The sequence below is a fragment of the Nansenia antarctica genome (assembly GCF_963989245.1).
Source record: "Nansenia antarctica genome assembly, chromosome: 5".
Classification (NCBI taxonomy): domain Eukaryota; kingdom Metazoa; phylum Chordata; class Actinopteri; order Argentiniformes; family Microstomatidae; genus Nansenia; species Nansenia antarctica.
The window spans coordinates 57,373,189-57,387,266 of record NC_137690.1 but is presented as its reverse complement, the minus strand read 5'-3'; the positions used below and the strand labels follow the sequence as shown (position 1 = coordinate 57,387,266).

Here is a 14,078-nt window from a genome sequence, read left to right as displayed (position 1 = left end):
CTGGTAACAGAGTAGCTAAGTATTTGGTTCAATGAGATGTTTCAATCTGATGACACACAGATACTATATCACTTCCTTTGTTATCAATTGCTGTCTTTTCAGAGTTTTTTCGATGGTTGGGATGTCACCAAGAAGAAGGACAAGACCAAGGGGAGACATGATAGTTTGCTTGGTCGTAAGTTCAACTTATTCCACTTGCGCAATGACATAAACCGTTCAACTTCATTCAACCATGCAATTTCAGACAGTGTGTAAAGTGTGACCTTATTTCTTCTAAGAATTGTTACAGTTTTTCTCAATTGCTAAAACACATTTCACAAAACTTTCCTCCATTTTCCCAAAACTCTAAACACAACACACTTTTCTAAAGCTACATAATCAAAACCACACCTTCTCTCTTCAAAACTCAAACTTTCACACCAAAACAGCTGCTCAAAGCCTGCAAAAATGTAAACACTATAAGCATCATTACAGACTACAACAAAACAACTGAAAACATAATGTTCAGTGTGTGAGAATGTTCTTTTTTTTCACAACTGCCAAAGCACATTTTTAGAAACCTTACAGTATCTGTTCTCAGAATATATCACTGTAGAGTATTGGGCATTCATAGATTTGTGTGTTTCATATGAACAGTATGTAAATCTACAGAAAATACAGTATGTACGGTATGTTACGGTACATGTGGGAAAACTAGGGTTAGGGTTAGGTGCTTGGGTGACTTGGTACATGCTGGCATGTCTAACCCTAACCCTAACCTTAACCCTACCCCTAATCCTAACCCTAGTTTTCCCACATGTACCGTATTCCCACATGTACCGTAACATGTACACTACTGTACTGTATCACAACTCAATGCAAACACTACAGAGGATCCATTACACACAACAATACTCACTGAAAACAATGTTCAGGGTGTGATGTTTTTTTATTTATTTATGGAACTATACCACACACACACACACACACACACACACACACCACAATAATTTGCAACAAGTGTCTTAAATTTTGAGTCGTTATGTTTAATGAATGAAGCCAGGTGTGTTCATTGTGTTAAAATGTTGCTGACTGTGGCAAGCATTTTGCATCACATGAGCTTTAATTTGAGAATGTGAGCAGAGTTTTTTGCAACTTGTGTTTTAGCAAGACAAAATGTGTTTAGATTTATGAGAAAAGGAGGATTGTGTTTTGTGAATTGTGTCTTCATGTGAAATGTGTTTATGGTTTTGGCAAATGGGAGCTAGTTTTATTAAATGTGTTTAGAGAACTGGTCATTTGGTCGAGAGAATTGACTTTTGTGTTTTAGCAATTGGGAAAAACTGTAATACAAGATTAATTCAAGAATAAATTCTCCCTCCTTGTTTCTCATGATCTCAGATGATCGGCATCGGGTCAAGCTTCACTCTCTACTGGCAGACCCCAACTCAGACTATGTCAACGCCAACTATATAGATGTAAGTTGCCCTCTCACCCTTGCTTGTCCTCTTCCTCATCTCTTTCTGACTGCTGTCTCCTAGAATTGAGACTTAAGGCTATGATCCCTCCCGTGAGGGTTATGTAGAGACTAGGAGACTCCTGGGTATCGGGTAGATGTGACACCCCTATAAATCTCTGTCCCTCAAGTGATAACACAGCCTAGCACCTGAGCACAGCATGGATATGGGCTTTGAGATGAGGCATTGTCTCAGTAACACCAAAGATCCTATAAGATCCCATCAGCCTGAAATGTCTGCTCTCTGACTCACCAAATGCTCTTTTAAGTCTGACTCCAAGCAACACTTGGTCTCATATAAAATGGCTGATTTTGACCTATAGTTCAGCTTCAGTGAATTTCCTAGCAGCAGTCCATAGGCTATCTTAGCCAGCTTTGTGTTAAGCATAGCTACATGTACAGTATAGTGTTGGAGGGATACCTAAACTCCGACCCAGACAGTGGCATGTGTGCTAGTGTGTATGCTAATGTGTGATTCACTCATACAGCACAAGTTACTCAAAGGTGACTGCAAAAACCTCTCTTAACAATTACTCCTCTGCTATAAACGCAGCCCTGTCAAGTTAAGTGCCCAATAAGAGCTGAGAACATTGAACAGCATTTCGGCAGGGCTCGCTTCACTCTGAATGCTTTATTATCTCCTATTGTTTCACTAGTGTCCTAACAAAAGACAGGTAAAATGGACAAAAGAAGCTGGGAATGGTAGCGGAGGCCTGACTCAGCATGTGTGGGTGGAGGTGGTTTAAGGGGAGTGCTTAAGGTCAGCGCTCGCAGCTGAGCGCTCTGCCAGTTTATCCCCCTCACCCTTTCTAACAGCTCCATTAGCATGGGGGCCGTGAGGACCCCTGCATCATTAAGCGTGCTGTCTACACTGTTGCCTCCGTGTCATGGCAGGACCCCTGGCTAGTCGCGGTGGTAAATGATTAATGTGAGGAGCTGGGGGCTGAATGGTGGGTCCACTGCCATTCTCCAAAGGTTAACTAGAAAAGCAACCACCTCTGTCTCGCCACGATTTGGGTTTATTTAAAGAAGAAAATTCAAGGGTGATGGGACTGGGGTTTAAGTAAGCATGCTCCAAAGGATTTTTTTCCAGGCAATTCTAGAATTCTGGTGTGTAGTACCTTTATATGCTGGTAAAGTGAAAAGAATACCATGGCAACGAAAATGTCAGGAGACAACCTTGTATAGAAAGGTCCATACTTTACAACATACTGTAAATACAGCTATTTTAGCTAGATTGTTGAACGTGATAAAATATTTGTATTTGGTATTCGAGACGTGTGCTATTAGAAGTAACGTGGCTAACTGTGACTAGTCGATCAAAACCAACTGTTTAAAAAAAAGAAATCATCAAACTGTTTCTGAAATGATGGGGAAAGCAAAATAAAGAAGAATATTCAATTATATTATGGATGGAGTACATTAAGCAGCCAGATCATTAAATGTTCTTGTCAGTTTTACAGTTCTGAACATTTGTTTGGCTGTCTCCAGTGGCGTTCCACTTTACCAGCATATTTATGTCTCATGTACATCACCCAAATATAACCACGCTCATTATGCAGAAATATGTAAATGGTGCTTAATCTTATCAAGTAGGTGACAATAATGTGTGGTTCTCACTGCTTTGTCATAGTGCAGGCATTTAGGAATAATGTTCTCTCTACAGGTGGCCTGGCACCATGTTCTCTAACCTCTCACCCCTCTTCTCCTGCTCTTTGGTCACATTAAATAGCTTCTGTTCCCTTCCTTTCCTCTTCTCTTTCTCTCTTGTTTCCCTCCCCTATTTCTCAACCGTTGGGACCTCTTAGATTCGGATAAACAGGGAAGTAAGTACTCTGCTTCTCTCTCTTTCCATCTCTCCTTCTTTCGCTCTGTGCCCTCTCTGTACCCCCTGCCACCTCTCCACCGCTCCACCTCTCCACTGCTCCTTCCAAACACCAAAGCTCTTAGTGAGTCCTTCCTGCTCCGAGCCACTGAGCCTCTCTGCCTGAAGCCACTGCTGCTCCCCCGAGTCTTAATTTACCCAAACGTACTACTGCTGTCTACCCCACTCTTTCATCTGTAGTCTGGGACTCACCTGGAGTTAGGGGTCTGTATTAGGCATGGGACTCACATAGAGTTAGGGGTCTGTGTTAGGCATGGGACTCACATAGAGTTAGGGGCCTGTGTTAGGCATGGGACTCACATAGAGTTAGGGGCCTGTATTAGGCATGGGACTCACATAGAGTTAGGGGCCTGTATTAGGCATGGGACTCACATAGAGTTAGGGGTCTGTATTAGGCATGGGACTCACATAGAGTTAGGGGCCTGTGTTAGGCATGGGACTCACATAGAGTTAGGGGTCTGTGTTAGGCATGGGACTCACATAGAGTTAGGGGTCTGTGTTAGGCATGGGACTCACATAGAGTTAGGGGTCTGTGTTAGGCATGGGACTTACCTGGGGGGTCATTTATAAATGTTGCATATGCAAAAAAGGATGCATATGCAACTTTGTATAAAAAAACAACTTGGCGTGAAAATGTGTGCTCCTCTACGCACATGTATTGATATCCATCGCCCTTTTTAACTGTACATATCTTTGCTCGTCCTGTACATATCTTTACTGTACATCATATTGCCATTCATGCACATATATTAACTTTTTTTATTCATGTTAATTGCACATATACTGATTTTATTCTAATTTACTAATAGCCTACTCACTGTAATACCGTACACCATGCACTGTCCATACATTCATGGCACTACTTGCATCTGGTTAGATGCCGAACTGCGTTTCGTTGTCTCAGTACTCAGTACTCTCAGTACTCTGTCAATGACAATAAAGTTGAATCTAATCTGATCTAATGAAGAGTTCCCAGGGGGGTATTCCATCAATGTCACTAAAGGAAAATCCAGGCTTATTTTGATAACTCTCGCAAGATTTACCAAAATAAGGCTGGATTTTTCTATAAATCTTGCAGGATTTATCAAAATAAGCCTGGATTGTCCTTTAGCGACGTTGATGGAATACCCCCCTGGAGATATTAAGGATATAAAAAAGATTTTAAAATATATTTTATTGCAAACAACCCCCTCAAATATGTTGTACAGTTTAATCGGGAATCATATTTGATTGGATCTGTAATTATTAAACAATACTTGCAAGTTATGAAATGTATTCTCATAAAACAGTAGGACAAATTACATTTAAACTGATGGCGTTTTTCGATGCTTCAGTCGGGCAGATATGAGTGCAGTGTCATATAATATTGTTATCACATGTACATTGTTGTCATACAGTCAGTATGGATTAATATCAGTTTCACTGACCATTTATAGGCAACTATGGGCATTAAAAGGATGGGACTCGCTCACGTGCGTAAAATTTAGAGTTGATTGTGATTTATGAAGGGAAAAAGGTGTGGGACATGCGTGCGCACTGTTATAAATCAGAATCTTTGTGTGCGTAGCCGTTCTAGTTGTAGTGCAACAACTAACTGACAACCAGTCAAAAGGATACCTTTTAAATAAAAGGATGTAATGCCATTACAAATAGATAGGACCATGTGAACGGTGTCACAAAACAACAAACACAGCCCTATTCGTCCCTACACCTCTGACCTACCTATGCCACATAACAACTATCTAACCTACCCGGAACCTAAACTACCTGCTACAGAAACTACGGGGGGTGACACCCGCTCGCTTCTAACCTAGTGTTTTTAGACAGTGGTTACCTACGTGATACAAATGTATACCCCAGGGTATCTTACCTAGTCTTTCTCCCGTGGCGAGGAAAAGAGAAAACCGGGGTCCACCAACAAACACTAAACCAACAATCAACTAGGAACAAAAGAAACAGCTTCTGTGAACAGACTCTAAACAAAAGAGAATCAAACAAAAAATCACCCCTTCCCTCTCTCGCTACACATGACACAACACACATTAAGTAGGAGACAGATCTTCTGGGATTGGACGACAGGGACTGATAGACGATTGAACACAGATGAGGGCTGACGGGACAACGATGATGGACAGTACCCAACGACCAACAGGGGAGGAACCACATGCACACCACTTCACCTAGGGGGAGACAGACAGAAGCAAAACAAAAACAGACACAGGACATCACACAAAACCTACAAGTCTGTAACAGCCAGTTCTACTCAACGTTTTATAAATAACCCCCCTGGAGTTAAGGCTCTGGATTAGGTAAGGGACACGTCTGGAATTAAGGCTCTGGATTAGGTAAGGGACACGTCTGGAATTAAGGCTCTGGATTAGGTAAGGGACATATCTGGAATTAAGGCTCTGGATTAGGTCAGGGACACATCTGGAATTAAGGCTCTGGATTAGGTAAGGGACACATCTGGAGTTAGGGCTCTGTATTAGGCCTCCACCCATCCAAACTGTCACGAGAAAGAGCTATAGCAGCCAATCCAGCGGGGGGAGCAGAGACATGCACAGCTAGAAGCCAGAATATATAACATGCCACAACACAACAGGTGCACCATGCTCATGCTCTGGGTAGAGCCTGACACAAAGCACACTAACATATACACTCAGGGATTGTCAGTCTGTTTACTGCCCCCTTTTGTGAGGATTTTTTCACCGACTGTACAGTATATACAGTATATTTACTTTATTCAAATGTCAAACATTTGTGGTTTTGGATATAGATACCATCTGAAATATTTACCCATCAGATGGCCCTTCTGTTGGTTCTAGATTTGTCAAAAATGCAACTTTTTTTTACTAAAAAACTGCTACTTCATTTCTCATCACTTTGCCATCTTGTAAAAACATGTATTTTTGTGATGTGAATGATTGGCTTTTATCATGTTTTTGTGGTAAGCATAGTTCCTACTTTACTTCCTATTTTATTATTATTTCATCCCATTTTGAATTCACATTGCTTGATGTCCCTGCCTGTCTGCTGTTGGACAGTGTGGTTGCCTAGGTGACAGACAGGATGAGTGTTGGGTGAGCTAGTATTGGGTGAGCTAGCAACGCCCAGGGCAGTTCAGCACCAGAGGCTCATGGGAAAACAGTTCACCGTACTCTTTTCTTGGCAATGGTCATCCATCTCCACTTCCCTCTATGTAGCATGGCGATGATGGAATGTGTTGGGGTGAGTGTGTACACGTGTGGGTGTTGGGAAGGATTCCATTATACACAAGAGTATACAGGGACCAAGCTTAAGGTCATGGATTTGTCTTGCTTTCCTGCTTTGCATTCACCTCATAGGGTTGGTATGGTGAGGGCCAGTGAACACTGTGAATAGCTTCTCAGAGTGTCCATGCTGTATCATACCAGCACTAATGCAAAGCTGAGGAGAAAAGGGAGAGCCATATCAGTCACTGTCACTCAGGTGAAATTGCTCCAGGAGTCAAAGATTCCTCACTGTCGCTATGCTTTTGATTAGCCCATCACACTGCACTGCACTGCATGCAAAGAACTGTCAGTCTGTCCCTAAAATGGAGCCCAGTCACTGCATGCAAAGAACTGTCAGCCTGTCCCTAAAATGGAGCCCAGTCACTGCATGCAAAGAACTGTCAGCTAGTCTCTAAAATGGAGCCCAGTTACTCGGGTGGAAATGGACTGTCACCGGCCAGGCAGAACCAGCCTGAAATGATTGTAAAGTGTTTACTCTTACGGGACCCTTTGTGTTTAACGGTCAATCTCTGCACCATAGCGGCGGAACGCAGCATCAACAGTAATCACAAAGCAATTGGAAGAAATCTACCCATTCACAAGAGAGCCCCCCCTCAATACCACTTTAGACTATTGTCCTTCGGCAATCAGTTATCCACGCTTAAGAATATGGAAACCGCTGTGTTATTCACAGAGTAGATGCAATGCATCAGATGGGGGTGTTCAAGATGAGTGTTCAAGACTCCATGTTCACACTGTTGTTAATTATTAACTATCTGTCTGTCTGTCTGTCTCCTCTCTCTCTCTCTGTCTCTCTATTTTTATCCCAGGGGTACCAACGTTCGAACCACTTCATCGCCACCCAAGGTGTGTCCACGGTGCACTTTTCACTGGAAAAGAATGTGTTATGTAAATGTGTTGTGTTACTGTGTCTGTATGGGTTTTTCTTATATTTTCTGACCGTGTACTGTATGTACAGAACAGCTAAGCCTTGCCATTGTTGATATTAAATGAGTGATTTGAATAATTCATGCCTGAACACACAGACTTGGTGTTTCATCACACACCAGTCTGGGAAGATCTTCACAGCCCAGACATCACTCTTCTTTTTTTTTTTTCTAGCACTGCTAAGTAGTTTCTCAGTGTCTCTCCCTCCTCTCAGTCTACATGTGCAACATCTCCCTGGAGTCAGAAGTCAGAATATAAGTTACATTCCCCAAACAGATGCACACACACGCTCACACACACACACACACACACACAGGGAGACGTCCATGCCCAAACACAAGCGCACGCACGCACGCACGCACGCACACACACACATACACCACGCACAAAAGAAAGAGAGAGAAACATATTATTCATTCTCTCCTAGCTCTGATCTTATTTTCTCAGTGTGTAATTCCCCTCTGGTGTCTCTGCCTTTTTCTCTTTGGTTCCAATTCCCACTACCCCACAGAAGTGCTGTAAGAGATCACCTCGCTCATTTTATTTTCTCGCGTCTCATTTCTCTCTTGTATGCTCACACACTATACTCTGTAATCCGGTATCCGGTATTTATATATATTGACTATAGAAATACACATGTATAATATATATTATGTGTATGCGGTAGAAGAGGGAGGAAATTGTTGTGCTAATGTGCTTTAGACATACCACTGTAGGAGGACGCAGTTGCTTAGGGCCAACTGTGTATCGTGTCCAAGGAGGAAGTGTAGGAGGAGGAGGAGGAGGAGGAGAAGAAAGATGCCCAGTGAGCACTGACTCCCTGCGTCCACGTCAACAGCATGCTGCAGCGTGCAATATATTTACCACGTCAAACATCAAGCCTCATCTGACCCCTCGTCTGATACACCAGGACACACCAGTGATGAAAATTACCCAAAAAAGTCATCACATAATCAATAATATACATGGAGCCTGGATCACTGGCATCCATTCTCAAGTGGGAGCACTTTACTGGATTACCATGTAGAGAGGCATAGGGAATGTGGTTAGAAAACACAACCCACATCCTATATTTCAATCCCACGGGGCCTGTCACCGAGTTACCTGGGGTCAGACAGGCACAGAACAGCCCAGTCAGGGGTTTTGAGGGGAAAACAGTACTCATTGCCTGGCAGGCTGTTCCCTTGGAAGCCCTTTTTCTACGCCAGGCAAGGTTTTCCTCCCCCTATTGTAGCATACAGCCTTCACAGAGCCTTGTTGAGTTTGCCCTGGGGCGAAATGCGTCATCGTGTTAAGACACCTTGAGTCATGACAACTACGAGATACACATGAGTGTTGTTGCTTTTCCCTTGATTGTATTTGATATCTCTTGACAGCAAAGCACAATACGCTCTACATGTTCTATATCCTAGTATAGATAGAAATAATAGAGTAATAAAAAAACAAAGCATCCAAATCTATTATTATGCATTATTATTATTATTATCATTATTATTATTGTTCATATTATTATTATTATTCATATTATTATTATTCATATTATTATAATTATTATGATTATTATGGTTATGCAGAAAGCAATCCCACCCTGTCACTATCATAAAAAATGTCTGTGTGTATTACAGCATGACCTTCTTTTAACAATGCCTTATCTATGTTAACTATAGCATACTGTAGGTCACTGTGTATTTATATTAAATACACTTCAAATGCCAAGCAGTGCTTGGAATTAATTGGTATTGTATCTTTAGCATTAAAAAGCCATATAGCTACCGTTATACTGGGATACAAGAGGTATGGGCGATATAGCCGTATGACATTATCACATAGTATAATGAAATCAATGAAAGTACCACCGCCCCCACAGTTTGTGATTTGTGTCAGCAAGTTGCAGCTGAGAAAGACATAGGCCTATACAGGGCTTGTTTGCAGAACAGCCCAGGATTTGTGAGGGTATTGAAATGGCATTCCTCCCTGTGTGAGAACACAGAGAGAGATCTATAGTCCATGAAATGACACACTGTTACTTTATCCTTTGGCATGAATTGTACTACAGGCGTATGATGGTTATTGCTGCTATTCCTCCTGACTTATCAACCCATCTCTCCTCCCCTCCCCCATCCCTCCTTTCCTCCTCCTCCTTCTCCCCTCCCCCTGTGCTTCTCCCCCTCTACCTCCACAGGTCCCAAGCAGGAGATGATCTATGACTTCTGGAGGATGGTGTGGCAGGAGAACTGCTTCAGTATCGTCATGATCACTAAACTGGTGGAGGTGGGCAGGGTAGGTTTGTCGGTTTCTCTCTCTCTCCCTCTCGTGTGACCTCTACCTCCTCTAGGATGATGGATGAATGACTATTTGTATAGCTTTTTTATTTATCATTCATCATACATCAAAGGCCTTTTACACTGTGTAGGAGTAGCTCATCTAATCCACCTTCAGGTCATGAATGATGACCACTCTCACTGATGGTGGGGCCACAAAGGGCACGCCTGCACTCCTAGTGGCCACTCGTGGTACTACTGCTGTCATTCTCATTTGTCGTTCTGCTCAATTCCCTAATCTTACTCTAATGGCAGAGTCGGTTTTGTTCCTGGCCAAATTAGGTAGATTCCAGTGTGACTTTCATGTTCTACAAGTTCATGCCTTGGCCATTGTAATGTTTTTCATAGCCCAGATCAGACGATAAAAGCATTTCTCGTACTTTTATAAAGCACTGTCGCCAACTCCAGCCAGGACACACAGTCAGGACATGTGCAGAGAATGTGTGAGCAGGGTGGAAAACTGATTGAGACAGCCGCAACTAGTATAGTTTCTCTGTCAGATGTTCTCAACAATGCTTCGAACTTCGAACTTGCTACTGCAAGATCATGCAAGATGGTAATGTAGCCATATACAAATTCTGTGATGAAGGAATGATTGTACTGTCATGATGTTCTAAAATTACAACTTTGTGATGATGAACCGAGTTGTCAAACTATAATATAGGGTAATACAATTACGATGATGACAATGATGCATTATATAAGTTGTTCAGGATTACTATGCATAATATATTTTCATTATGACAAAAGACATTAGGCTACTGATGTTGACAATTATGACACTATGTTGGCACATACTGTGCAGACAGGTGCACAATGTTTGTGATGATGAACGGAGCTGTCCAAACATCAAATAAAATGAAAATATTCCCAACAACATGCATTGGACAGCTTCAGAAAAAACGTTTACCTAAAAACTACTTTTGGTTAAGTCAATTTGTCTGTATTTGCTCTTGATGTGTCCAGATGAAGTGCTGTAAGTACTGGCCTGAAGATAGTGAACTGTATGGAGACATCAAGATCACACTTCTGAAGACTGAAACACTAGCAGAGTACACCGTACGAACCTTCGCCATGGAACGGGTGAGTAATTGCCTCGCCACATTTACTTACTGACAAATAATAAAACATTTAGGTAGGAATGAATCCCTGGGTCATTTAAGCAATTCTTTTGATAGCTATCCTTATAATGCATAAATAGGTTTCTAATGTCTGCATGTTGATAATAGCACTCCACTGACTGTGTTCTTGTTTCTACAGAGAGGCTACCCTGCCAAACACGAGGTGTGCCAGTTCCACTTCACGTCCTGGCCAGAGCACGGGGTGCCCTACCATGCCACAGGCCTGCTGGCCTTCCTCCGCAGGGTCAAGGCCTCCACACCCCCCGACGCTGGGCCTGTGGTGGTACACTGCAGGTAACTGATCAAACAAACATCATCCCCTGTCTCTGAGAGCTACTAGGGACAAATGGTTCTTCCTGCATTACTGCATATGTGACAGCAGCTGCTGAAACCGGGAACAAGTCGGCAACCGATCAATTGTTCAGACTTTTATTCAGAAAATGTTAAATAAATGTCAAGGTTGTTGAAAATCAACGCAGCTTGTTTTGTGAGCCTGCTAACAATGTATAGTAGTGTTATAGTTAACGTGGTAGTAGTGGGGATTACTCACTGAATCCATTGCATTGCAATGTTTTGGCTTGACTAGCGTGTCATTGATTTTCAACAACGTTGACATTTATTTAAATGTTTCTGAATAAAATTTGGAACATGTTTCACCAGCTGCTGTCACATTTGATCATGCCTGGCTAATGGATGGGAAGATCGACTCCCTCCCCCTGTAACCTCACCACGAGTTGATCTTGTTTGACCCCCTGAACTCTCTCCTCTGTGCTAGTATGGGGGCTGGCAGGACAGGCTGTTACATTGTGTTGGACGTCATGCTGGATATGGCTGAGTGTGAGGGAGTGGTGGACATCTACAACTGTGTCAAGACACTCTGCTCTAGACGTATCAACATGATCCAGACGGAGGTGAGAGACATATAATGGTTGACAAGACTACAGTCTACACAACACAATAATAATAACCATCTAACATTATGTCTAGCACACAATATCCTGTACTAAATAGATTGTGAAACACTGTCAATTACTGTCTTTTGTTTATGTCCGGTTGGATCCATCTGGAAGAGGAACTTTTAGCTTCCCAGGTGACATGGCCTTGTCTGACCTCTCTGTATAGTCTTTGATAAGGGGATGTGTTTGGATCAAGTTCATGACCACTAATTACTCTAAATTGGTCAAAGATCATTCAATATTCAATTCTAAATGTATCTGTTCCTATTATGGATTATGTTATGGAACATAAACACAGAATCAACTGTACAATGATGTCCGAAAGTGTTCAATATCAGACATCTATTCACCACATGTTGAGTGTTTAGTCACATAAAACATTATGATTACACCAGTAAAATATCTTCAAACATAGCACACATTACCCATCATTTTAGTCTGTCACCTCTCTTCATTCAGCACAACAAAATGGTAGTTCTATTGTGGTCAGGGGAAGGTGAGCTAAACCAGCTGTATTCTTAGTTCCTTATCTCCCAACTAAGAAAGGAAAAGTATGTATGTTGTGTGTGGGCGGGGAGGGGACGTCAAGCTCTTCACCAGGGGATATCTGATACAAACATGCACAGCCCGGCTGGTGTTCTGTGGCTCAGTTGGCAGAGCATGGCGCTAACAATGCTTATGTTGTGGGTTCGATTCCTGCTGGGACCATACTGAAACATGTATGCACTCACTGCAATGTAAGTCGCTTTGGTTAAAAACGTCAGTTAAATGGCTGAATATATATATATATATATACAGTATATATATATATATATATATATACTTGTTTCTTTTTTGCCTCAGCGTTGAGCCTGTGTTGCTCTGTTGCTAGCCGAGGCGCGTTTCCATGCGCTTATCAAGTTTGTAAGACCCAATGTCTTGACAAATGAGACAAATGGACCAGCTAATTGCTTTGCCTAAGACGATATGTAAGGATATGTTTTTCTAAATTCTTCCCCATTTATAGACAGTTATGTGATAGAAATAAAAACCTTGACTATCTCTGACTGTCCCTGCCACCTTTCCTTTCCCTCTGTCCCTCCCTCCTTCGCTGTCCCTCTCTCCCCTCTCTCCCTCAGGAGCAGTATGTGTTCATCCATGATGCCATACTAGAGGCCTGTCTGTGTGGAGAGACGGCCATCCCAGTTAATGAGTTTTCCCTCACCTATAAAGAGATGCTGAGAGTGGACTCCCAGAGCAACACGTCACAGCTCAGAGAGGAGTTCCAGGTAAGTGACACACACACAACAGTGTATACACAAACTCTGGTACAGTAAGCTTCCCCCACCAGGACAATAATCAAACTCCTCATTTGATCATTGTTATAGTTTTTTTGAGTTTTTAACTCTCAAAATGTATATCACAATACATGTCACAAAAGCATATCAGTGCATCAAAACAGTATAATTTGTCATCTAATGAAAATGTTATTCTACAGTTAATTTCATAATGACACATTCATTGTATCTATAACCAACAATATACATTGTGCAGGTTGACAAACGTTCAATTGCAAACAAAGGTGAACACATCACAGTCAGAATTTCACTCAGCAGAAAAACTCTATATACTATATATTTGTTTGTACTTCTGCTTCTGTTATAGAGACACCCTATGAAATATTTAGTTGACATTAGTGGACATACTTAGTGAACATATTTGGTCTTTCAAACAATATCTATAGATAAAGGTGATGTAATTGAACCAAAAACTGCTGTATTCTGCCCCCAATGTCAATGTCAAATGAACCTGAACCCAAGAATGTTACTCTGTGTACCTGTACATCGATGTAATAAAAGCAATTCTGATTCTGATAACATCAATCAGATGTTTCTATAACTGTCTACCAGTCTCTGACGACTGGGAGAACGTTTTTCTCACTCCTCCATGCTGAATTATTTCAGCTGTGTGATGTTTGAGGGGTGTTTTGCACGCATAGGCCATTTCAAATCACCCCACTGCATCTCAGTAGTATTAAGATCCAGGCTTTGACTTGGCCATTCCAGAACTCTATTTTGTTTTTTTCCTTGCCATTCCTTGGTGGATTTACTGGAATGTTTTG

General features: G+C 41.9%; 1 protein-coding gene across 1 annotated transcript in view; it reads left to right on the top strand.

The window, feature by feature from the left end:
- LOC308157517 (receptor-type tyrosine-protein phosphatase U-like) overlaps positions 1–14,078 on the top strand; it is a gene marked incomplete at both ends in the record, with an annotated part of 138,676 nt that overhangs the window by 114,139 nt on the left and 10,459 nt on the right. Inside the window, 9 exon segments of the mRNA XM_080531078.1 lie at positions 103–175; positions 1,381–1,457; positions 3,304–3,321; positions 7,462–7,498; positions 9,762–9,859; positions 10,867–10,983; positions 11,161–11,315; positions 11,797–11,932; positions 13,096–13,245. Coding sequence (XP_080387204.1) covers positions 103–175; positions 1,381–1,457; positions 3,304–3,321; positions 7,462–7,498; positions 9,762–9,859; positions 10,867–10,983; positions 11,161–11,315; positions 11,797–11,932; positions 13,096–13,245 — 861 coding nt within the window.